Source organism: Eucalyptus grandis, chromosome 3 (genome assembly GCF_016545825.1).
Source record: "Eucalyptus grandis isolate ANBG69807.140 chromosome 3, ASM1654582v1, whole genome shotgun sequence".
Classification (NCBI taxonomy): Eukaryota; Viridiplantae; Streptophyta; class Magnoliopsida; order Myrtales; family Myrtaceae; genus Eucalyptus; species Eucalyptus grandis.
The window spans coordinates 60,008,535-60,034,353 of NC_052614.1; the positions used below are offsets into that span (position 1 = coordinate 60,008,535).

At 36.5% G+C, this 25,819-nt stretch overlaps 2 protein-coding genes and 2 long non-coding RNA genes across 5 annotated transcripts; all 4 read left to right on the forward strand.

The window, feature by feature from the left end:
• The first annotated feature begins 97 nt into the window (after positions 1-97).
• Positions 98-3,568, forward strand: LOC104440198 (ankyrin repeat-containing protein ITN1-like). Its single transcript, XM_010053166.3, has 3 exons — positions 98-140; positions 1,819-2,276; positions 2,824-3,568. The coding sequence occupies exons 2-3, from the start codon at positions 1,824-1,826 to the stop codon at positions 3,442-3,444; spliced, it is 1,074 nt and encodes a 357-aa protein (XP_010051468.2). The 5' UTR covers positions 98-140; positions 1,819-1,823; the 3' UTR covers positions 3,445-3,568.
• An 11,294-nt stretch (positions 3,569-14,862) lies between these two features.
• Positions 14,863-16,299, forward strand: LOC120291429. Of its 2 annotated transcripts, none has more exons than XR_005549467.1 (3): positions 14,863-14,990; positions 15,165-15,216; positions 16,123-16,299. It is a non-coding gene; the product is annotated as an uncharacterized LOC120291429 (long non-coding RNA). The 2 variants fall into 2 exon arrangements; XR_005549468.1 differs by having other exon boundaries at positions 14,865-14,990; positions 15,092-15,216.
• A 2,809-nt stretch (positions 16,300-19,108) lies between these two features.
• On the forward strand, positions 19,109-20,134 carry LOC108958743. Its single transcript, XM_039309870.1, has 3 exons — positions 19,109-19,166; positions 19,368-19,418; positions 19,566-20,134. Exons 1-3 carry the CDS (start codon positions 19,109-19,111, stop codon positions 20,132-20,134), a joined length of 678 nt encoding a protein of 225 aa, XP_039165804.1.
• Positions 20,135-20,615: 481 nt separating this feature from the next.
• Positions 20,616-22,996, forward strand: LOC120291374. The gene is made up of 3 exons (XR_005549381.1): positions 20,616-20,718; positions 21,059-21,106; positions 22,932-22,996. It is a non-coding gene; the product is annotated as an uncharacterized LOC120291374 (long non-coding RNA).
• The last annotated feature ends 2,823 nt before the right edge of the window (positions 22,997-25,819 follow it).

Consider the following 25,819-nt stretch of genomic DNA (forward strand, 5'->3'; position numbering starts at 1 on the left):
CTTAATTGGCTGGACAATGTAACAAACGAATTACAAGGTCTTACAATAATTTCATATCCAGTAACCGGATTTTCTTTGCAACTTGATTGTAGGGCTTCAATGTCTTACAAGGTCACTTTGGAATACCGTCAAAATTGTAGGTATGCTTCCATTTTATCAAGATACTGTCTCTATATTTTTCCTTCTCTCTCCAATTAAAAGTCTAAATAGTCCTACTTAATTCTTTGCCAAAAAAAATAAATTATTTGCCATAATTTGGAAAATTGTAGGTATGCTTCCATTTTATCAAGATTTTGTCCCTCTCTCTCCACTTTTTTTTGCTTGTTTTGACTTTTTTATAAGTAGAAAAAAGCTCCTACTTAATTCTTTGCCAAAAAAAATAAATTATTTGCCATAATTTGGAAAAGAATTTATGTTGGGCCCATTGCATGTCTTAGAGAACTATTACACATTCATCATTGAATGAGTACATATATATTTAGAGTTAGTTTTGTAATTTAGTTTTTCCACGTATCAAACATCCAACAATAAATGTGTAACTTATTCTCTACACCGTTGATGGATCTAATAAAAACCTTCAAAAAAATTATTCAAACTCAAACAAAGTTATATATGATTTTCCTTGTTAATACTTTTATACTTTGAAAGAGTTCAGATATTATCAAATTCTAATTGCAAGAGTGGCAAAATCATAAAAAAAAAAAATGAAGAAATACGTGGTTATAACTTATCAAAGAAAATATATATATATATATATATATATATATTAAATATTAAAATGATTGCTTATATTGCAAATTAAAATGAATGAATGAAAAATATTTTTATCATTCGTGCAAATGGTTAGATATAACTTACCGTCGATAAAAAAAAATATTTTCCAGTGACTAAATATTTCAAACAATACAAGGGATCAATTTTAAAAAAATATTTTTCAAACCATTCATCTTCCATGAAACAAACATAATTTAAATATTATTTTCTTTGACTGCTACTTCATCTCAATACAACACGAAATAATATGTTGAGAGGGTGCAGGAATTGGACATGAGATTGGAGGCAAGCCCCTCACGTTATTGATTTTGTTAGAGACAAACAAAATGGCGAAAGAAAATTTTTTTGCTGCATAAATAACAATTCAAAAGATTGTACGATGAATATGATCTTTTTTGTTCCTAGTTGCTACACGTATTTGAATAATATTATCTAAGTTAATCTTATATATGTAAAGACTATTGTGATTTACTTTAGCTTGATAGTCGTCATTAGTGTGGTTATTTTCAGAGTTGTTCTATCAGGTTATCTCTTATAATTGTATTCTCTTTACTATGATTAACATTATAAAGCCTTGTTTGAACTTCAAGGAAGATTACTTTCTTCAATTACCTTCTAATCACTTCTACTATCTTCTACTATCTTCAAATCCAATATATATATATTTCATCCAGACTTGATATAAGCCTTTTCTTGGAAAATGCCAAAAATGATTTTATGCCTTTTTATTTTTACTTTGCATCAGCAATTACTAAAACCCACACTTTGAAATTGAGGACTGAATCCCAAATGAGCAAAAAAAAAAAAAAAGCTTACCTAAAAGATTAAAAAAAAAGAAGAGAGAGAATGAGATCGTTTTCCCAATCACCCGGCAACCCAAGCTTTAAATGAGGGAAATTTTGACAATTAGTAAACTGTCGTTAGATGCAATTTGGTTTCTAAGAAAAATTTGGGACCCAGAGCTGGAGAGCTTTTTTCCTAATCCAATGGCCGCCCCTTCGTTTTTCATTTTCTTTTTCTTTCTCTTTTGTTGACATTTTGTAGTTCCTATGATCAAGAGAATTTACGAGGTGAAGATGAGACACAAGACATCAGTTGAGTTGGCAAAACAAGTTTTAACGGCGATGTCTCAAATGAAGACAACTGAGATCCCTGATTTTTTCCTGGAAAAGGGGCCGCGGAGGAACCCACTGGCTCAAGCTACAGCCAAGGGAAATAGTGAAATCGTGAAGCTATGTATTCAATATTTTCCGAAACTTTTTGTGAATTCGCCTTCTTGGAAGAGTTTGATCACTTGTGCGATCGAGTATCGCCAAGAAAGGATTCTCAACCTCTTTTTGAAATTAAGCTCGACCGCTGAGTTGTCATTAGTCCTGGGGCCTACATGGGCCGATTCAGAAAATATGATTAAAGCAGCAGCATCGTACTACCCTAGTTTTGATGCTAAGACTAAGGTGGCCGGTGCAGCTTTTCGAATGCAAAGAGAAATCCAATGGTACGAGGTAAGTATCTTTCATTTCATATATTTAATAACGATGCTTGATGATAATTATCATAGGATCACGCTATTTTCACTCCCATTTTAATTAAGACATTCCTTTTTTAAATTGTCACAGCAAAATATCCTCCTCTTCAATGCAGTGTTTCTTTTCCTTCAATCTAATTACACCTTCTTCACTTTCAGACTCATATTAAAATATTTCAGAAGAAAATTTTTAAGTATATTCTAAAATTTTGATCCTCTTGTTATACGATTGAATCTATTATCAATATTAATTACTCTCCTCATGGTAAAAGCAGTACAGTAAGAAGTTTTCTTCTTCTTCTTCTTCTTCTTCTTCTTCTTCTTCCTTTTTGTGCTTATCTTTTGTTTCGACATGATCTAGATATTAACATGTGACTTGACCTTTAAGCAATTTCGCATCAAGTGTTGGTTAAGTTATAATCTCCTCTATATATTCCCTCGTTTGTTTTTTCTTGAAAATTTTCAATACTTTATCTACTTACCGAAACTCATCCGAAACTCCTATTTGTGAGTTATATGCATAGGTTGTTCAAAGCTGCATTGTCCCTAGCATGAGAACCGCCTACATCGGGAGAAGCACCGACGATAGGGCGGAATCATATTGGACTAGATTTGTGGAGAACCACCAAAACTTGCTTGAGAATGGGGAGAAATGGATAAAGGACACATCAAATTCGTGTATGCTCGTCTCAACTCTAATTGCCACAGTATTGTTCGCTGCTGCATTCACTATACCTGGAGGCAATGACAACAATACTGGAGTACCCTTGTTGTTAGGACAGGACTCCCTCTTGGTTTTCGTAATTTCAGATTCGTTAGGTTTGTTCTCCTCCATGACAACTATCTTGCTATTCCTAGCCATCTTAACCTCGCGGTATGAGGCACAAGATTTTCTGTACTCATTGCCTAATAGCATCATTATGGGCCTTGTTTTTCTCTTCCTCTCCTTGGCTTTCATGCTGGTGGCCTTCGCGACAACTCTCACTATTTTGCTGGATAAGAGACTGGAGTGGGTTCTCATTCCTATTATTTTGCTGACCTCTATCCCCGTGGCTTTATTCTTAGTACTACAGCTTCCCTTGCTATACCAAATGATTAAATCCACTTACGGACGAAGCATCTTTCGTCCCGAGAGAATTTGGTAGTGAGGTGTAATTATTGGACGTGATCATGTGATTGACAAATTTGATTTGAGGTTGTATGTCTTCATTATAATTGGTTGTTTAGAGCAGGGCCAATCCGATACTGAATGTATTTCCTCAAAGTATTTGAACAACTACTATGCATTATGTTTCCCTACCTTGTTACCAAAGATCTATCTATAGAATGAAATGATCAATTTAAACTGTCAACCTATAGATACTTCAAAATTGAATCTAAATATACATAAACATTTTTTTTTTTAAATTCGGTACCAAAATATGCTCAATCTTGGAATATAAATTTTTAAAAATTAGTTCTTTTTACCCTTTTGAATTAAAATTTAGGTGCAGAATTTTTTCTATCAGCTTAAACATCCAGCTTCTAGGTATTTCAAAACATAATCTATATAAACAATTATCTTCAATGTCTATTACCAATATATGTGCAATCATGTAATATAGCTTTCATAATAGAATGAGAGATGAACAATTATTTATAGAAAAAAAACATATACACATTTTCAGTGATAAGAATGATACCAAATGTAGACTTTATTCTTGTGAACTATCAAGTAACTGGAATCATATCGGTTATAATATTTTGTTTATAGTAAGGGTTTTGCTAGCACAACAATTTTTGGGCTATTATGAGAATAACAACTTATTGTAAGTCACAAATTTGTGAAGGAGTATACTTCATAATAATTTATAATTATTTGTTATTTGATTTTTTGTGGACCATAGACTATTATTCTCACGATAGATTAAGCATTATCACTCAATCATTTCTCTTATATTAATTGTGAAATAGATGGAATAAAACCTACTATAAATCTTTCTCCATTCATCAGTTACATATAGATCTTTCATAATAGAATCTAGGTATACATTAACAATACTTTTAAACATTTATTACAAAGCTCGTGCAATCATGTAATATAACTTTGGTCACGGAATGACTTTTTGAGCATTTGATTTTCTTTATAAATGCTCTTCAGATGAAAGGTTGGATAATCAAAATAATCTACATATGAAGAATACTGATAATAGAAATGATACCAAATGTACTACTTTATTCCTAAGAACTATAGAATTGGAAATATACCAATAACAGAACTTTGTCCACATAAATTGTGAGATAAGAAAAACGGAAGATGAGATTTTTTCGTCCAGCCTCTGTGCGTATGATGGATGACCTCCGCATCTCTGGAGGAGAGTGCTCGAAGTGTATTCTGCCGGATGAAGCTGAGGGGATTATTGATTTTGAAGCTTAAATGGGTTGGGCATAACATATCTAAGTCATAATCCCTAATTTTGTGAATTAATTTTTATCAGCGAAATTCTAGTGTCAAGTAACATTTATTTCTTCTAAATCAGTGACAATTTATTATAAAAATTCTCATAAGAATTAGATATGCAAAATTTAAATATTTGCTAGAATTAGACATTTGCTCACATTATAGGTTTGCTAACTGACATCAAAAGCAAATCAGTGCATGGAGCTTGCACAAGAGTGTGCCACGTGAGTCATCATCATGCTAGTTTTACCCACTTTTGAATTACCTCATCTCACCTTGAAACTTTGTGAGCACCTAAGTTTATTGTAAGCTTTCCAATAAGATATCATTTGGCCAACACCCTTGTTGGTCTCAAACGAAAGAGCATCCTTTTCGTGGAAAACACATCACGAAATTAAAACCTAAGGATCTAAATTAATCAATACTTATACCTAACAATAGTGAGTTGAGCTTTCCGGTGGCATGAGAGTCGCAAGAATCCAAAAATGGACTATAACAGTACTTGAATTCACATTTTATGTACTTATGGTAAAAAAAAAAAAAATTATACGCAGCACCTCAACACTTTTAAGGCACATCGAGTCTTGTTGAAGAAAAAAAAAACCTTAGATGCACCCAATGCATGTGAGCCCCTCTCACATGTACCATTGGATGAAGTGGGCCTCATGTGGAACCCACTGGTCTAACGGTGAATGTGGGCTAAGTTCACATGATTCGAATGCTCCATTACTGGTTCATTGCACAAGTGATCGCGACAAGATTCTAATGTATTTAGAAAAAAAAAAAAGAAGTCCAAAGTTGGGCTCTAAATCAAAATCTGCGTAGCTCACATGACAATCCATATCAATTAAGTCATGTGCAAAAAGTTGCATCAATGAATTGGTCCAATTAGCCTCGTACAATACTAAATGAACATATTGAATGTGTTGGCACGAGGCGTTATTACTAAATAATGCTTTGATTGGGTCAAAGACACGGCATGACATGAGCCGTCATTATATGAATGCAGCACCAAATGTTAGTTTATCCCTCTACAGATAGGATCTCAATTATACTGTAATCACATCCACAATGGGTGGATGATATTACTACATCACTTGACTTATCGAGAACGTTTTTTCCCAAATGAACATTAGCTCTCAAGGAACTGACGAAGCAACATACTTTTATTCATCTACTCAAAATTCTACAAGAGAGGGAGGTGCCTTGCTCCATAGTCCAAACAGAACAAGAAGTTAGAAAGCACTACTAATCATATTTCTATGCCTATGACTCACTTCAACATACGAGCAAACCAAATACAACCTTACAAGAAAAATTCATGAAAACCATTGATGACGAGCATATAAGCCGAATTGTTATTTCCTTTCATTTTTTTGAAGAGGCTTTTTTTTTGGTCTTGAAGAGGCCTGAAAAGGTGGTGACTGTTAATGGATGGATTCTCAAAGAAAATGAAATTAGCCACTTAGCCAGTGCCACCAAGAACCCCCTTTAGCTTCTTAACCTGGGCATCATCAAGGAAAGTGGTGCCTTCCACCACCTCAGAAGGAAAATTATTAGCGAACAGAGCAAAGTCCAAGATTTGAAGCCCAGGGCTCGGACTGAGCAAACTATGGTATGAGTTGGACCTATGCCATCATTCAATTGGAAGTGCAATAGCCCCAGAGGGAAAATCATGCTTTTCCCCTTTGTTGAGGTTCCTCAAGGAGATGGGTGTTTGCCGATGACGAGATGAACCCGGCACAGATCTACCCTCGGAGGATGATGAGGACCTCTGAGTCGCCTGGGTGCATGCATTGGGATGACCCTGCCAGGGACCATATTGAAATTAATGGTTGCAACCAATTTGATAGGGACTATGCAGCTGCTAAGCATATTCACAGCTTATCTTGAAAGTGGCAAAGAAGGTTCAATCTATGCTAGATTGTTTGTAAGTTCTATTTTGCAAGTTTACTTAACTACAATAGAGCACTACACCTATAAACCAATAAGTACATAACATTACTTGTCACAAACAATACTTCTCTATCTCTCATTGAATGACATTCTCGTCCAGTCAATACGAAAATGCTGGATTTTTCTCATAGATTTTACACATAATTTTTATTCCATTTGATTAAAGAAACAAATAAAAGTCATTCCTTTATTGATACCTGAATTTTAGTTGGCAAGTCCAACATGCATTTTTTAAAATAAAAACAAGAAATATATGAAAATAATAAAAAATATTAAATAAAAGTTCGATCCATCTCACTACAGCCTCGCGTCCATATATACGTATCTTGTACATATATGCATTCGGCGGGGTAGAGTAGAATCGAGAGAATGCACATACACGGAACTCAGCAAATTCTCTCTCGCATCATCAATTTCCAGGAGCTTCTAGGTCGCCATTCCCTCTTCATACTCGGCCACCTCCACTCCACTGGTGGCCGGCACTCATCTCCGATTGCCGACCGCTATAGTCTCTTTGCATTTGAACCTCAGAGAATAAAGCAGAGAGTAGAGGGAAGGAATTCTCATGTTGAGTTGTGATTCTCTCTCGATTTCCTCTACGCATCCTTATCCCTCTCTCCGTCACCAGTTGTCGTCGCAGGCCATTTCCCCAACACCACCAGCTTTGCAGCCACAGGAAGTGCTCTGTTCGCTTCTGTTTTTGGGCCAACTTCAACGAAGTGCTTGATTCTCCTTCTCCCTCCTTTAGCCTGCTCCAGTCTTTGGTGCAACAATTACTGAAGCTTCACTCCTCTCATTTGATCACCAATCGCAGTTATCTATTACTCTTCGTCAAGGTAAATCCACATACTCTGTTTCTGTTGAAGGTAAAGACTGAGTACTCAATTTCACCAACGTGAAACCTGGTCGCATTTTAGGCTTTCCTGATGACCTTCAGCATGCTGCGTTGCCTCTTTGTGATAAGATCTCTCCCTTATGTCTGCATCTAGATCCTTTGACAAAAATATCTACCACCTGTTTGATAAAATTTTCTGAACTAGATCAGTGCGTGTTTCGATTCAGATTCGGATTGAGAGCTTCCCTTTGCTTGATCGATACATCAGTTTTGTTGCATACACTTTACTTGTATTTCGTTTCCTTTCATTTCAAAATTTAGTAGCTATTCGTTTTAGGTGTGAAGATGAATCAGAGTGAAAGAAAGAAAGGAAGATGAGAAATGATCGAGAGGTTTTAGCTTTCTTCTTTCTATATTCAAGACAAAGTGTTTTTCTGAGAACGTACTTTCCAGTTGCTCTGTTTTCCTATATATAGTCCGTACACCTAACGAAGAAGTAAAAACAGCTAACAAAAGAAAAAACCGACTGATACAAACAGAAAAAGAAAACTGTTGCTCATTCTGTTAGACAAGCCAAAACTGAATAACAGTTCTTCAATAACAGACCTCCACTCAGAGTGGAACACGTGGAGCACGTGGAGTTTGGAAGTTTCATCACCGACTTCATAGCTTTCCCCATTGATTGATCCTGAACTCCACTCCCATACGTGGCTGGCGTGATCGATGACTTGCTTACCAACTTGCATACTCCACTTCCCTGATCTTTGTCACAGCGGCAACGCCTTCATTCCTTTCCTTCGTTTCCTTCGTCGAAACAGCAACAGAGCATGCTTGTGCAGGGTGTGCTTGTGTAGGCTGTGCTTTGAGGTTCTTAACAGGATTTGCTATTGAAATTCTCGGATTAGATGCATATCCAGTGTGTACATCAGGTGAATCTGATAACTAAGTATTCCAGAACTTAGACAGGGCATCTTGAACGAAAATGAATTGATCCGTGCACATTTACTTCTTATGCTTCACAATATCAACGTCTATGTTTATTGTGCCCAATTGCAAAGACATTATGAAAAAGTATTGCGGGTTTGTTCTCTGTATGTGTTGAAATCGCAAGCATATTGAACGAATGCTAATAGCTTGAATACTGAGTGCATGCAGCAAGAGCATTGAGCTGCTGCTCTAGTCATCGTATACGCATTCTTCTGGGTGGGCAGTGTTACTGATTGGCTCATCTTCGTATGCGTTGAGTTGCTGATGCGCTCATTGTCTGTGTTCGTGCTGATGTGTTGTGTTGCGAATTATGTCTATTCCGTGCGTGCTTGCTGTTCGTATGTCCTGGTTTGTGTAATTGTGCCAGTGATGTGCTGTTCGTTGATGCCAAGTACTAGTCGGCCAGATTTCCTCAATTCACTTTTTCTGTTCTAGTTTGGTGAGCCTCTAGTGTCGTGACCAAAGAATTCAGAATTGTAACGGTCCAATATCAGGTGACCATTGTTTCGATACTTTTAGGTTATGTTTATTTCATAAAAAATGAATTATTTGAAAATTAATTTCCTAAAAATGTTGGTGTCTTTCAAGATATTTATGTAATTTCAAACTAATCATAGGAGAAGGAATAAAAAATTTTCTCATAAAAATAAGTTATCAGCTACATTTTATATGTGAAATGTTAAATTAAGGAAGCTATATCATTGTCTGAAAAGTTTTCACTAAAGAAATGTCTTGTATAGCAATTTGTTTTGTTCAAACGATCGAAAAAGAGAAATATAATGTGATTTATTCGTGTCCAGTCATCTACCGATAAAGAAATGTCTTGTAGAGCAGAGTAATACGGTGGCTATTCAAGCCAATTCGAAGATTATGGGAAGTGCCTCTGTATGTGTGGATATCATCGGGGATAAAGGTGCAATAACGAAGCACCTCCGTGAAGTGAGTTGCCGGCAGAAGACTCGAATCAATCTATTTTCTCAGAAGGGACTATATAATAGATTATATACCAATATTTAAAAAAGAAGTAGTTGTAATTAGACTATGGAATGTCCAAATATCCAAGAGTAGTATCTTTATTACAAAATATAAAGAATAAAAGAACACGAGTATGTATATGAAACCATAAACTCCAATCTAAGAATTTCTACCATGTGAGAAACACAAGTTATTAGAATATTTAAATAATAACCACCACATTAATGTGACAACATATGTTTTTAAAATAATTTACAATGCTCCTGCAATATTTAATAAGTATCAAAATAGGAAATTTTGAATTCAAATTTTTCCAAATCCCTTATTTGCCTCCTCTAGTATATATTTCAACTCTTTAGTATTATACCAAAATCTAACTTACGTGTGAGGAGCAGTATTAAAATATTAAAGGAATGCATTCATCTATCGGTTTTAGTTCTTTAGGTTAGAATAGTTGGTAGCAGTTTCACAAAATTTTACAAAAGTATGAAAGAATTTGTTGCAAATATTGACAAATAACAACATACTCATTCATGTAGATATATAAATCACTTCATTAAAAAACAAATATTAAGCTCGAAATGCTGATTAACTACCATATGATGGGGAGAATTTTCCTGCCTTGCATATGGGGCGGGGTGGGGATAGATACGATTGGCCCTCCCCCTGAACCCATCTGGCCCCGATCCCTCAATGAAGATTTTAGTATTAACCTTGTTCCTTTATATAAGTCGTATTACTTTAGTAATATAAAGTTTCTTATTTTCAACATAGATTTTAATATAACATGAATACTTTCAATACTTCATTCCCCTTTCTCATCAATTTATTACAGCAAATTCTCAAACTAAATTATATTCTGAAGGATTTAAGAATCCCAAATTCGTTTTTTTCGCATAAATGATTTCTTTTCAACTTGCAAAACTTTTTGAGAGGCTTGTTGAAGAAATAATTTTTAATCTTGAAGTTATTATCAAGGAGGGCAAGTGTGACGGGGATATCCGCATTCTTGCTGGGGGTTGGGGATGGAGCTCGTAGATGTCCCTGAGCAGGAGATGGGCCTATGGTAGGGCATCTTTAAGAATACTGGAACCAGGATGCAATCGCCCGCATCCGCTTTGCAATCGTGCACCTATCCAGTCCCATTGCCACCCCTAATTCGCATGCAATATTATTTTCCATTCCAGCTAATAAATTATAAATAGAAATATTAATACAGTAATTATAGTAGACACCAGCAGAGAAAAAGAAAAATTTTCCACATACAGCTTTATACACTGTTGATTTTGGTGGTTAGGGAAGATAGTAAGCGGTTAAAACTCTTAAATCAATGGTGGATAAGACTGTTTGTGAAAAAGAAAAGTTACACTCACACTGTATGCGCTAATATTTCACATTACTTATATAACTACTTATCAGGAGAAGAATGAAAAAAACCAAAGAGCGCCTCGTTCGCAAGTATTATTAGCGCAAGCAACTTAGGCGCTAAACTGGGAAAAGATTGAACCTAAGGTGATCAAAATTAGATGATAAATTAATGCTCTTTGGCAAGATCCTACGCACCCACGTCGGTATGGAGTTCAACTCCACCGGAGCACCTTCAGATAGAAAAAGAGCAGGCGGACGTGTCTGATCTTATGAGTCGTCCATATCAAATACATTCGAGTAGAAACTCAGTAGAAGTGCTGAAATTTGCATAGCAATCTCTCCCAGAGGTTGAGCCTAGCTCCGCTGAGAAAGTGAAATGGCATAACAGACAATGCTCTCGAGAGAGACGGGGGAAGCGAACGGATCATCCCCTCCGTCATTTGTCTTCTCTATTGGATATGCTTTCAGCCAAGGTCTCCTGATTTTGTGTTGCGTTCTCTACAGCTGAATCAAATCGTCCCCAAGTGCTCTCTGCCCATGATTCAATCCCATAACAGGAATTTACACCGCTGTTTTATCGAGTACAACTCACTGGTTTTTCAATGCACCTTTACGTGCAATTGAAAAAGATTACGATAAAAACTACTGGCAATTGATGAAGTGATAGTAAGGCGAAATCGAATATTTTCTAGGTTTTAATAGGACCTGAAGGAGGAGGGGTCGGTGAGCTTAGTGTTCCGGGATTTCGACATGCACGGAAACCGAGCTGGTGATTTCGCCGGTAGCGGCAGCAAAATGGCGCTCATTTCATCATCTGTGATGTCTGGCTTTCTCTTCAACCTCAGCTAACTAGAACTGGGAAAGCATAGTGAGATGAAAATCCGGACATGTGATCGACTTTGAAAATCAAACGGAAAAAAAAAAAAAACGGCCTGATGGTATTGAAGCGAGTTTGATGTTGGCAACATGCCATGGAGGCGACTAAGCGATTTTAGAGGCTCTACAATAACAAGATGTGATTTGCCTTGACTGAATAGCCTAATATTATACAGTGGCAAAGAACAAACATCGATTTTATCAACGGCCGAAGAGTATTCAAGGTAGACTACTTGGATTGGAGCTTCTACAGCCACAACCAACCAACTGAGGCTCAGACAATATGGAGATTCTAGCGGGGTTTCGTAAACACCAAGTGATGATGAATTTTCGTGGCTCCCACTCTCCCAGTTTTCTTTGTGTCATATCTCTTCCTCGTATCTTCTGTCTCTCTCCAGATTTGGTTTGGCTCTTGCTTTCCATCCCAGTGAATGTTCCGTTTTGAGCAATCAGCGATGGTGGCAAGCTGGTGGGCGTTCATATTCTCTCGACAACAGGGCGAACCACAGCAGTAGCGACCCAGAAACAGAGCAGAAAATCAAGTAGCCAAAGGAAGACTTGAATCAAGGAAAAACGCCAAAACAGGGAGCTGTCAAGTCCGTCTCGGCAAGGGCACTTTTAGGCGAAACCAGTGCTTCCATGGCAGTCACTGAGGCGTGGGACGAGCGACTGGAACTTCAGGAATGGATGAATAAAGGTTTGAACGAGAAGAGCAAGCTCTTGAACGCCGAAAATATAGGATCCGATATTTGATATTTCACCACCTCTCTCTCTCTCTCTAGACTTGTCCAGATCAGGAGCCATTTTTGCCGGCTTCCTGAACAGCTGTAAACGGTGGCTTTTGTCTTTGTGAAATTTCCTTAAGGAGCAAGTTGGTCAACAATCATGGAGCAGTCGACGTAGAGACATGAGAGGAAAGTAAAGAGGCCACAGAAAGCCTCAAGATTTAGAGAATCTCGCAGATATAGAGATGGGAATCAGTCCGTGAGTGTAAGGAAAATAAAGAGAGTCGAGTATTTGTAGGAGTCGATGTACTCCGAGCATTGCAGGAGGTAGTTTGCTCCAAGTGTTGTATTGTGGTGTGAGAAAAATATTGCAAGAGGGAAAGTGAGTTTTTGTGATTTATACTAGTATCACGTTTCCACAAATTCAACATCCAGAAAACAGAGCCTCTCCACCGAACTCGTCGGTGCCAACACCAACGATTGCCTGAAGTCGAGTGGGTGTCGGCAACGGTGGCGACATTGTTCTGGCAGCTCAGCTGGTGTTACAGTGAGGGAGTCCAGAGAGGTGAGGGAGAAGAATCATGAGAGCTCCCTGATGCTGCTGGAGAGCTTGAGAGTGTTGGGGAGAACGGGCAACAATTTAGCTCTAGTAACAAGTTAACAACCAATCATCACAACTTTACAATAAGTAAGTATAATGCCAAAATGATAAGAAGATAAAATCAATAACAACATTAAGGTTTATGTGCAAACCCAATGTGGAAAAAATCACAGACCACCCAAAAACTTCCATTAATCATCAAGAAGGATACATGAAGTGTTCTTCACTAGAGACTTAATATTAATAATACAATGATATTTCCTCACCATAAATGTTGATTAACATAAATGAAGTAAAAAAACTCTAACTGTAATTGAAAAATTCGGAGGGGGTTCTCAACGAACAAAACTGACCAAGGGCCATCACACGAATAATATACTCAAATTTGAGCTAATTCCGTCATAGAATCCAGACAGCAAAGCAGCAGCCCTCTTTTCCCTTCTTCTTCAAGCTCTTTCGATGCCCCCCTCCCTCTCGGTGTACTCTCCGTTTTTCTCTCTCCTCTTCTCTCGGGCTCGCCCACGCACGAAGCAACTCTTTTCTTTTGTTCTTTTTGCTTTTTTGACTTTTGACTCCTTCTCTTTTCTTTTATTAATGTTAGCTGGGCCCACAAGGGGCGGACCCAGCCCATGGAGAGCTGAAAAAGGCAACCCAGAGACTGTTGGCATGTGCAGAGGAATCCAGGCGTGAGGAAGGTGGAGCTCAGGAGAGGGAGAGAACCGGTCTCCATGAGTGATTCAACTCCCCCTCTCTCTCTCTCTCTCTCTCTCTCTCTCTCTGTGTGCAGGAAGGTGTGTGCCTCATCTTTGCAGGTGCTCCGGAGTGCCAGTCGCGGAAGGGAGCTTCAGAAATAAGATTTTTAGCGAAAATAGGCCACATTAGAATTTTGCGAATATCTATAACTAACTTGGCAAACTAGGCATCGATACCATAGATTTAGGACATATTAGACAATTTCCCCCAAAGTATTTGGTTCACAAAAATGTTCTAATGAAATCTGTTTTTTGTTTACATCTTCTATTATCTTGATAATATGCTTGGTGAGTAAAAAAAACAAGAGTTTTTAATGAGAATGAAAATCATAAATACTTTTTTGGTGTACTGTAAAAAGTAAGGTCAATTTTGGCCGTTTTCGGTTTTAAGGTTCAAAGTTTAGAAAACTGAGCAACCAAAAATTTCCACCAAATGTCCTTACCAAAAAAAAAAAAAAAAAAACATTCCACCAAATGTATTTCAGATGAAAACTAGAAAATGGAAAATTTCCATTGCATAACTAATTTTGGTCAAAAGCTGTATTTTTATAAAGATTCTGCCTTAAATCAAATTAAAGTTCTTTAATTTTGCTTTGGGGCTTGATGAAAGTGAGATGCCCATTTTGCTGAGAGCTTTATACGGCTAAAGGCTTTCAAATTAAATTTTGCTTGCATGGCCTTTTGGAGCTCAAGAAAAGAAGCAACTTAGCTTGGTAGGGACTCAACCTGATCATGGGGTAAAGGGAATGAATGAACTTTATTGTAACAAAGAGTGACGAAGTCACCTTAAAGTAAAGGTTCCATCACTAGGAATTGAACCTAATGATTTGTGGCACGAAAGCGTGAGGTTGCTTGCCCACCAATATAGGACCAGTCTATATTCCCAGGATGAATTATTTTACACTCAAGTAATCCAATTGCTATAAAGTGGGAAAAAAGGAAAAAGGATGTGCTTGCTTGCTGTTGTAGAGGCTTACCTTTCCTTTAAGAAAGGTAGTTGTATAAAAGGAAGGAATGAACATCCTAGGGAGAGTAAAACTCTTTGATAACTGAATATCTTACCCAATTTTGCATTCTTCATTTACTTTCTTGCTGAAAGACTCTAACCAGGAGAGCAAGTGATGGCGCAACCAACTGAAATACAAGGAAATTCGAATCAAGCAGAACCACCGACAGGTATAGGCGATGTGGTCTTAAAATATGCTGGAACTTGTATTTTCTAATGGTTCTATTTCTTTGCTCTATCATTTGACAAACATAACCCTGAACTTGGCTAGTGAAAGAAAAGAGAAAAAATAATCAGTATGGAAAGGATTTTTGTGCTCACTCTGCCTCCTGCATTTATTGAAGATGTTCGAGTACGGCGTTGGATCAGTTCATTCTCTAATCAGAGGCGGTTCGGGTGCGTTATCTTTTAAAATTGTTATTGCATCGTAAAATTAACATTTGGGGTGGATCTTCATCAAATTGTTCTTTTCTGGGACACTTCTTAATGTCTGCAAGGAAAGCGCAGTAACAAAATGGACTGAAAAGGTCGCATCCATTGCAAAAATATTGAGAAAGGTCCTGGCGTGGGCCGCGACGCTCTTGCGATGGCTGCCAAGGGCATTGGGGGAGGCCTGCCAAGCCCTTGCCAGCCACAATGAGGGCCACGGGCCTTCGCCGGCTTTCAATCCAAAAAAAAAGTACAAAAAAAATGAAAACAAAACAAAACAAAACAAAACAAAATTATAATTATTATAAAAATATAATTAAAAAAATGTTCATCTTAGCTTTGGCCGTGCTAGGTAGGATAGCCAGTATATTCGTCAGTAGTTTCCAACTAAAATTGATCAGATGAACTCAATTTGCAAAACATGAAAATGTTTAAGACTTAATTGGTATAATTAAAAGGTTTAGGCTTAAATTGGCACAAACAAAATAGACTTAAGACTATTTTGGTAATTTTCTCATGGCTTGTTTGTTTTTTACTTCTTTTATAAGGAGAAAAGCTCCTACTTAATTCTTTGCCATAATTTGAAAAGAACTTGTGTTAGGCACATTGCCTGTATAAAAAAAGAAAAAAAAAAAAAAAATCATTGCACATTTATCATTGGATGAGTAACATGCGCGTAAAGTTTGTTAGTAATTCAATTTTTTCACATGTCAACCAACTAAGAATGTGTAACTAAGTTGTATATGATTTCATGTGCTAATATTCTTAAATATTTTGAAAGATTTTCGATATTCGCGAAATTCTAATTGCAAGAGTTGTGAAATTGTAAATTGAGACAAGATTTGATGATAACCTAAATATTTTCTTGGACAGATACTTCATCTCAATACAGCATAGAAGAATACGTTGAGCGGGTTGCAGAAGTTGGGCATGGGACTAAGGGCAGGCCTCTAGCGTCATTGACTCTGAAATAAGGTTGCAATATATGATCGCATGGGTTTATCATTTAATCGCATTAAACATAGTAATTTACACTTTTATTTGGCAATAAGTTGTTTGGGAGAGCTCGGTTTAAAAGAATATTTTAGTGAGAGCGAATTTCGTGGGTCCTAATAAAATCGTCCATCCCACAATTCCAACCCAATTTATATATCCTATGCCAACAAGCAATTGGTTAGATAATAAAGGAGTTTTCTTCTCTTCTTATAATCCCGTAATCCAGACTTGTTGGAAGCACTTAAGAAAATAAGATACTAAATAGTAAATACATTAGGCCGATATGGGACGCTTGAAGATTACTCAAGAAGGTGGACCACCGGAAGCGCACCAAATTAGTCCAAACACTAACTGATCGCTAAAAAAAGTCCTTTAGTTCCCAAAATTTTTCACAACTTTTGCCCATAATTGCATTTGTCATCTTCACCCAACTTTTGTACGCACCCGAATACCCATTAGCCTTGTCCCTGATTCTTCTATTTTTGTCTAAGAACAAAAAGAAAACAGAAGTGTAGTGTGTTGCGTATTTTTATCAGATTAAAAGTGATTTTTAAATAGAGTCAATTTTAAATCTATTCGCTATGTCATTGGGGTGTAACAAGTAAACTCAAACGCCACTTTCCATTATGTGATCTCATGTGGAAATTTTGATTTTGTTAGAGACAATAGAATGGAGAAAGAAAAAGTTTTTGCTCCTGCTGAGCATAAATAACTATACAATGTATTGCTCGAATAATATAATACTCCATGAAGAAATGGTCTTCCTAATCAGGCCAAGTTAGGACTTCGATAGTCCTAATATTGCAATATTACACATTACACGGAATTGAGCTGGAGTCTAATAACAAAATGGTTTCTTCGAGACGGCTATATCTAATGGGTGAAGGCTTGGTTGTCGTAGCTTTATGTGCATTATGACTCCATTTGGCAATTGGGGAAAATTGGGGGAAAGATAATTGGAGTAGAAAATTTGGAAAATTTTCCTTTTGGTGAGTAGAAAGAGGAGGAAAATCTAAAATTGTGAGAACTTTTTTTTTTTTTTTTTGTGCATTTTCCATACGCACATGCTTCCAAGAATAGCGTAAGGCACTAGCCACAATGGTCTGTGTTAATGAAATCAGGAGCAGGACATATGGGGTGTGGTCGATGCGTTAATGAAGATAAAACACCAATGTTGTTTATCCACGATCATCTTTTGTTTGTTACTTAACATGCTTGAATATAGGCAGAAGAGATTGGATATGGAACCTACCGTATCTCCCACTAACAAGGAAGGACCTGCACTCCTTGGAGTTTCGGAGGGATTTTCGGCAACGGAGTTTTGCATGACAAAGTCAATATTTGTGGGTCCACGTTCCCGAAGCATTTCAGATGACCCCAAAAGGTCATCATTCTTCTCCTAATCAATATTTGTGGGTCGACGTTCATGGTATTTTTTTTTTCCTTCATTCAACTCAAATGATCATGCTCCATTCATTTTACGAAAAATATCTTTTGAAAAAAATATTTGTTTCACTTTCTAGAGTTTGATTTGCTTAGGAAAATGAATCCAACGGAAAATGTTTTGCCAATCCATAGAAAACCTATGATTAAAGTCAAGAAAATGATTTCCCTTTTGAAAAATCAGAAAACATTCTCCAAAATATTCTAAGTATCGCCGATTAGACTTAAAACTATAAGCTTGGGCATGAAAGCTTTATCATTGATCCCCGAGTACTGGCATTCAAGACCAAATCTCTAATGGACTGGCCAGGGCCCCTTGCACCATGCTCGGATCCATTGAGGCCAAGCTCAAACCCCTAGTGCATGTGCCCAATTCCTTGGCACTTGAGCCGTGGTCCATAAAGGATATGCTTAGGTCATTGATACTTAAGCTTTGGTCCACAAAGGTCAAGCGTGGGTTTATTTTCAAATTTTAATCAAACACCGGAAAATATTATCATTTTATTGAAAAATGACTTTTTGGAAAACATTTTCCAGAATTGTCACATTTTTTTTTGCAAAAGGAGCAGAGTACTATAATGTTTTCTAGACATTAACTTTGCTAGCATTCGAGCTACTTGTTTTTCAGGTAGTTTCAAAAACGAGTCCGTCCCTTGGTAATGCTATTTGCCTTATAGTGGATAGAACATTAAGTGATCATTGATCATGCTGTTTCATGTGGACATTTCGATTTTAATGTTTGAGGTTTAGAAAACACAACAACAAAAATTTCTATCAAACGTATTTCTTTGAGAATTTTGGAGATGAAAACAAAAAATCGGAGAATTTACGTGGTATAACTATATTTTGCATGAAAATTGTGTCTAGAAATATTCCACATTATACTAAATTGAAGGTCTTTGTTTTAGCTTTTAGGCTTATGAAAAAAGTAAGGTGCTCATTTTGCTCATAGTTATATATCACTAAAGGCTAGCGAATTAAGTTGCCCGCATAGCTTTCCCAGGCCCAAGAACCAACTTAACTCGGTAAACACTCAATGTGATCATAGTGCAAGGGAAGGAATGATCTATATAATAAAAAAGAGGGATAGAATCGTCTTAAAATAATGGTCCCATGACCAAGGACTGAAACCTAATGATCTGAGACACTCAAGCCTAAGGCTACTTGCCCATTAGTAAAGGTCTAGTTAATATTCCCAAGGATAAACTATTTTACACTCAACTAATCCAACCACTATAAAGTGGAAACAAAGATATGCTTGCTTGTTGTAATTGTAGATGCTTACCTTTACTTTAAGGGAATTACTAGTATATAAGAAAGGAGTGAACTCCTCCTAGGAAGACTAAAACTCTTAATCTTACCATTTTTGCATTCTTCCTTTATTTTGTTGTTGAAAGACTCTAACCAAGAGAGCAACCCAATGGCAACGCAATCAAGTGAAAAACAACGAGATTCAAATCATGCAAAACAACCTGCAGGTACATATTCATGTTCCAACCGGGAAAACATTAGATATCAGCCATCTTAAAAGATGCTGGAACTTGTATTTTCTCATGGTTCTTTTTCTTTGCTTTATCATCGAACAAACATAGCCCTGACCTTGGCTAAGAAAAAGAGAAGAAAAAATATTCAGTGTGGGAAGGATTTTGTGCTCACTCTTTCTCCTACACTTATTACAGATCTTCATTTAAGCGTTGTATCAGCTCCTCGTCAATCTATAGGTGCTCGAGGTGCGTTATCCCTCAAAAGAGTTATTTCATTGTGAAATTAATATCTGGGCCAGATCTTCATCAAATTGTTCTTTTCTTGGACAATTCTCAATGTCTGAAAGGAAAACGTATGAATAAGATGGCCTGAAAAGTTTGCATCTATTGCAGGCAGATACTATTACCGACCATTGTTGGAAGCTGCATACAAGGGTGATTGGGAATCTGCTAAAAATTTTTTTGAACAAGATCCTGCTTCAAAGAAGGCCAACATAACAGACAGATTAGAAACAGCGCTTCACATAGCTGCTTTGAGTGCACAAGACCAATTTGTTGAGAACCTGGCTAAGCTCTTGTCTGAATCTCCAGACGCTGCAGACGCTGCAGACGCGCTTGAGATGGTTGATTGTGTTGGCCGCACAGCCCTCCACTATGCTGTCCTGAGTCAAAGGATAAGGATGGTCAAGGCATTAGTTAGAAGTAATCCTAAGTTGACGCAACTTGCAGATAATGAAGGACGTGTTCCTTTGGAAGTATCTGCTCGGCAAGCTTCTATGCATAAGGAGATTCCCTGGTTCCTCGCGAAAAGGACAATAAACGATGGGCCAACTCACCCCTTCACCAGGCCCGCTGCAATTGATTTCATTTTGGACCTCACCTACGCTGGTCATCATGGTAAAACCACCATCACTCTTTATCTCAATTCCATTTGTTTATTCCTTTATTCTAGACTTAGCTAATTTTCCCGATCAACTTTGATGGTGAATTCGGATAGATATCGTCCTTCATCTAGTCAGGCGGTATCCTTGGTTAATGACCATGAAAAGTACAGAGCATGAAGGCAAAACTATACTGTACTCGTTGGCATTGATGCGGTCTCACTTTCCAGGCAAAAACAAGCTCGGTGTTTTGGAAGCATTGATATACAAATGCACGTACTTTCTGCACTCACATCCCTTCGTTACTGATTCCCTTCAAGATGATCACACCTGGTTAATCACCTGCTCTTCTTTCTCTAAATTGAAGGTATTCCGGTGGACTTGAACTACACACCAGCAGATAAAAATTCGGATCTGGGTGGGTATGCATATTTGCTGTTGGGTATTATCTTAGGGAACTTTCATGATCGTGAACTTTAAGTCAATATTCTTAAATTTTGGAAGCATTGATATACAAATGCACGTACTTTCTGCACTCACATCCCTTCGTTACTGATTCCCTTCAAGATGATCATACCTGGTTAATCACCTGCTCTTTTTTCTCTAAATTGAAGGTATTCCGGTGGACTTGAACTACACACCAGCAAATAAAAATTCGGATCTGGGTGGGTATGCATATTTGCTGTTGGGTATTATCTTAGGAACTTTTCATGATCGTGAACTTTAAGTCAATATTCTTAAATTGATTCTCTCCGTACTAGCAAAAGAAACTGGAATTGAGTTTCCTTTTAGGATATGTTATGGTTCCTTAACCTAGTTTTACTTGAACGATGGCCTGAAATTGAACTACTTTATGGATTAGCTATCCATTGGGAGCCATATATAACTCAACCACGTGCACAAGTATCGTATAACTTAATTAATCCAACAATGTAACTAACTAATCATGAGGTCTTACAATGATTTTTATCTGGTGAATGTGTTCTCTCTGTAACATGATTGCAGCGCTTCAATGTCTTACAAGATCACTTTGGAATGCCGCCAAAATTTTAGGTACGCTTTCATTTTATTAAGATATTGTCGTTATCTCTGTCCCTCTCTCTCTAACTACAAGTCTATGGCTTGTTTGTTTTTTACTTCTTTTATAAGTAGAAAAAAGCTCCCACCCAATTATTTGCCATAATTTGGAATAGAACTTGTGTTAGGCCCACTGCTTGTGTGAAAGAACCGTTAGATGTTCACCATTGGATGAGTGCTATGTGTGCTTGAAGTTAGTTTTGTAATTAATTTTTTCATGGTCAACCATCCAATATTGAAAATGTAACATATTCTTTACAACATGATGCACCTAATAATAGTCCTTCAAAAAATAATTCAAACTCAAACATAGTTATAAATTATTTTCTAGGTTGACATTTTTATATTTCGAAAGATTTGAGATATTCTCCAAATTATAATTGCAAGAGTTGCGCTTTAAAAAAAAAAAAAAAAGAGTGAAAAGAGAATACTTGAAACTACAAATTGAGGTGAGATGTGCTGTTAACCTAAGAATTTCTCACTTATGGCTAAATGCTCTAAGCAGATAATATGGAATAAGAGTTAGTAAACCTAGGACTTCTCCTTCAATCTTGATCGGTGAAATCATGTTCGCTTCATCATCTCTATCAAGATGTAAATCTTCCTGGAAAAATAAGAACAATGACCCTATATGTATTTTTGTATGTGCTTAAAGCCTAAATATTATTTTCTTTGACTACTACTTCTTCTCAATACAACACGAAAGAATACATTGAGAGGGTACAAGAATCAGGCATGGAACTAGGGCGAGCTCCTAGCGTCATTGACTATGAAATAAGGTTGCAACAGAAGAAGGCATGGGTTTATAGTTTAACCACATTTAACATGGTAAATTTACATTTTCATTTGGCAACTATAAAAAGGCGTGAAGAATAGGAAAAGAAAGCAGGTAGGAAAAATCAAAATAATTTGTTTGGGAGGGCTTGGAATAAAAGAATATTTCAGTGGGAGCGAATTTTGTGGGTCCCAACAAAATCGTGCATCCCAGAATTCCATCCCAAGTTATATATCCTATGCCAACGAGCTGTTGGTTAGATAGTAAAGGTGTTTTCTCCTTTTCTTATAATCCAGCATTTCAGGCAAAAAAAGGTTTTGCTCTTGTACTGAGCACAAATAACAAAACAATGGATTGCACGATTAATTGATTTTTTTATTTTTTATTACTAGTTGCTATGCATATTTGAAAAGTAATATCCAAAATAATCTTATATATGCAAAGAATACTGTGATTTACTCTAGCTAGACATATGTTATTAGCGTGGTTGTTTTCAGAGCCGTTCTATCGGCTTAAGTCTTATAATTATATTCTCTTAATAACGATAAACATTGTAAAGCCTTGTTTGAACTTCAGGGAAAATCACTACCCTCTAATCACTTCTACTTTCTCCGTATCCATTTTTGTTTTCATCCAGACATGATATAAACCTTTTCTTGGAAAATGCCAGGAATGATTTTATACCCTTTTTGTGCTTTGCATCAGCAATTGCTAAAACTCACTGTTTGCATTTGAGGACTGAATCGCAAAGGAGAGAAAAAAAAAATCAAAATAGCTTTCCTTAACACACACACACACACACATTATAAAAATAAAAATAAAAATGAGATCATTCTCCCAGTCACCCGCCAACCCAAACTCTAAATGAGTGAAATTATGACAATAAGTAATATGTTTGTTAGATGCAATTTGGTGTCTTAAAAAAAAAAAAATTGGGACCCAGAGCTGAAGAAATATTTTTCTTAATCCAATTGCCGCCCCTTGGTTTTACACTTTCCTTTTTCCTTTATTTTTGACATTTTGTAGTTCCCACAATCAAGAGAGTTCACGAGATGAAGATGAGACACGCGACAGCGGTCGAGTTGGCAAAACAAGTTTGCATCGCTATATCTACTATGGAAACTACCGAAATCAACAAGTTTCTTCAAGCGGACTTGTTGGATCGAGCTGCAGAAAACGGAATCAGTGAACTCGTGAAGCTATGTATTCAGTCTTTTCCGGATCTTAATCGGATTTCACGTCGTAGTAAGAAGTTGATAACACTTGCTGTGAAGTGTCGCCAAGAAAGGACTCTCAGCCTCTTTTTGAAGGTAAACTCAACTAATGAGTTGTCATTAGTTCGAGCGCCTACACGGAAAGAATCGGAGGAAATGATGATCGCAGTAGCAGAGTACGCAGGAGAACAGTACTACCCTAATTTCAATGCGCTAACTAATATCGCTGGAGCAGCTTTTCAAATGCAAAGAGAACTCCAATGGTTCAAGGTATTTTTTCATTTCATATATTTAGTAACCGTGCTTAATGATAATCTCCTTGACAAGTTTCTTAAAATATAATAGCTAGAACTTTATTTAGATAGTCTTGAGAATATACATAGAACCTTCTTTTTTTTCAATAGCGGTTGGGTGATATCCGGTCAAGTGTTTGCTCACCAGGAGGTCTACTTTCTTGGGTGATTTTAAGGGCAGATTGCGCCATAAATGCTTCCAATATGACTTGAATCCAAGACCACAATGACAAGAAGGAAACCATTTGTTATCTAAGCCACACTTTGTTGGTACATAGAACTTTTAAATGCCACATGCTAAACATAAATTCTTAAGGTACGTCGAGAAGCAACACTACATCCTTAAAACAATTTATAGAAATTAAGGGAGACTAATTAGAGAAATTGGGGCATTGAAAACTGATGGAGACTAATCATAATTAAATTGCATTTCAATTTTACTAATTTAGCTATGGTCCACCACTTAAATTCAACCGACTCTTTACATAGGTGTCTATTACAATGCAATTAGGGATTATTATGCAAATCATTGCATGTATAACCAATATACATTAACGTGGAGCCCAAAAAACATTTAAATCAGTTTTATTGATACTTTCACAATAGCTTTGTTCGTTCCGTTGTATCATATTTTGTATCTAAGATTATAGTGTAGTTCACATATAATTAAATGTATGTGGATGGATAATGATTTAATAAAAGTACTATGAATCGTATCTTCTATTTTTTTTTTTTTATCATAAGGTTAGCTAAGTTCATTTATGGCCACTTTTTTCATTTGAATAGCTATTAAATTAAGAACACTTCTCATTAGTTAATTTAGCTATTAACTAAAATTTTAATCATGCAAACGTTTTATACCCCAAAAAAAAAAATTGATATCTTGAAGATTTTACTATATATTTACCTTTATTTCATTTCAACTCTTTAGTCTCTGTCATGAAAAATTAAACTTGGGACAATTAAGTACAACAAGAGTCCTAAAATTTACGTCAATCTTGCACTTAAGTCCTAAAACTTTGAATTCATACTTAAGTAAGTCCTAGCGTTTGTCTCTGTCTTTCACGTTGGCCCTTTGTTAGTTCCATCAATTTTTAATGGCCGGAAAATTTATTCTTTTTAATTAATTTTCTTTATATTTTGAACAAGTGGCATTGATATGGTGCAAATAGGTGCCACATCATAAAAACTAAAAGTATGAATGACCAGAGTCTCAAAAAAGTCCAAATAATAGAGAGAGTGATGATCGAAGAGGAACAGGAAGGGGTCGCCCCTTTGTCACTAGCAAGGTTTAGGGATCGTCACGAGGTAGCTTCGAGTGCAACGACCCTTGCCGGACCGCCAATAAGGATTGGCCACCCTTGCTCAATGCTGGCAGCGACATAGCTCGCCATTACTGGAGGAGGCGTGAGTGGCCCTCGCATGGGGCATCATCGTTGCCACCACTCTAGGCCCATGGAACACCCTTGTAACCTCACTAGCTGGTCATATCCAAACTTTTGGCATGTATAACTGATTCTAGCTTAAAGCAATTTATATATAATTGTTTGGATCTGAAACATTAAATTTTAGTTTCTAAGGGTTGGAAATTACCTTGGAAATTACCTACTTTCTAACTGTGTCAATCCTTTGTCAATCCTTTCGTATAGCATGTTATTTAATTTACTTTTGAACAATCAATTAAGTAATCAATGCACTTGATTACCATTTACTGGATGCTTGAAAATGAAATTTATAAAAACAAAACGAATATGTGCGCCAACGATTAATGTGAAGATGATAAGGGATAAATAAAGAGATTGATAGGGTTAGTTCTAATGTATGAAACAGGATGGCCAAGGCCATGACAACTTCCCAATCAATCACATCAATCAATCCAAGAAATAAGAGGAACAGATTTGCAGATTTGAGAAGAATGCAAAATACATATAATCCTACTAGAGAAGGGAAACAAGAGAAATATGAATATGAGAAATTGTCCGATCAGTCTCAAATCTATCGTACGGATATCATCTTAAACTTTTCAATATTTTTAATTTCGTCTTAAACCTTTGTGCGAAATTTTAATGTAATTCTTACAATCAATTTTCATCTAAAATATATAATGTGGCAATATGCCAAAGAGGACTGCCAGCAACAACTAGATAGCAATTTTTGGAAGAATTGACCAAAATCGAGACATTGGAGTTTCATGCAAAAATTTATGACTAAATTGATAAAATTGAAAAATTTAGAATTAAATTGATATTCGTACAATATATTTATGATAAATTGGTTAATATTTCAAGTATGCATATGAATCAAGTACCATAGTTGAACAAAGCATCCCAAGTGGAGAAACAATGCACCTTTTTTCTTTCAACATGTCTCAAGCCAATAGATGAAGTCTTTCAAAATGTCGAATTTG

What these genes read in the sequence shown, in the direction of transcription:
- LOC104440198 (XM_010053166.3), top strand. Translation starts at nt 1,824, where the DNA reads ATGATCAAGAGAATTTACGAGGTGAAGATGAGACACAAGACATCAGTT. An exon ending in GAGAAATCCAATGGTACGAG is followed by an intron (nt 2,277 to 2,823) that starts GTAAGTATCTTT and finishes TTATATGCATAG; the next exon opens with GTTGTTCAAAGCTGCATTGT.
- LOC108958743 (XM_039309870.1), top strand. Translation starts at nt 19,109, where the DNA reads ATGGCAACGCAATCAAGTGAAAAACAACGAGATTCAAATCATGCAAAA. An exon ending in TCATGCAAAACAACCTGCAG is followed by an intron (nt 19,167 to 19,367) that starts GTACATATTCAT and finishes CACTTATTACAG; the next exon opens with ATCTTCATTTAAGCGTTGTA. An exon ending in TCAATCTATAGGTGCTCGAG is followed by an intron (nt 19,419 to 19,565) that starts GTGCGTTATCCC and finishes CATCTATTGCAG; the next exon opens with GCAGATACTATTACCGACCA.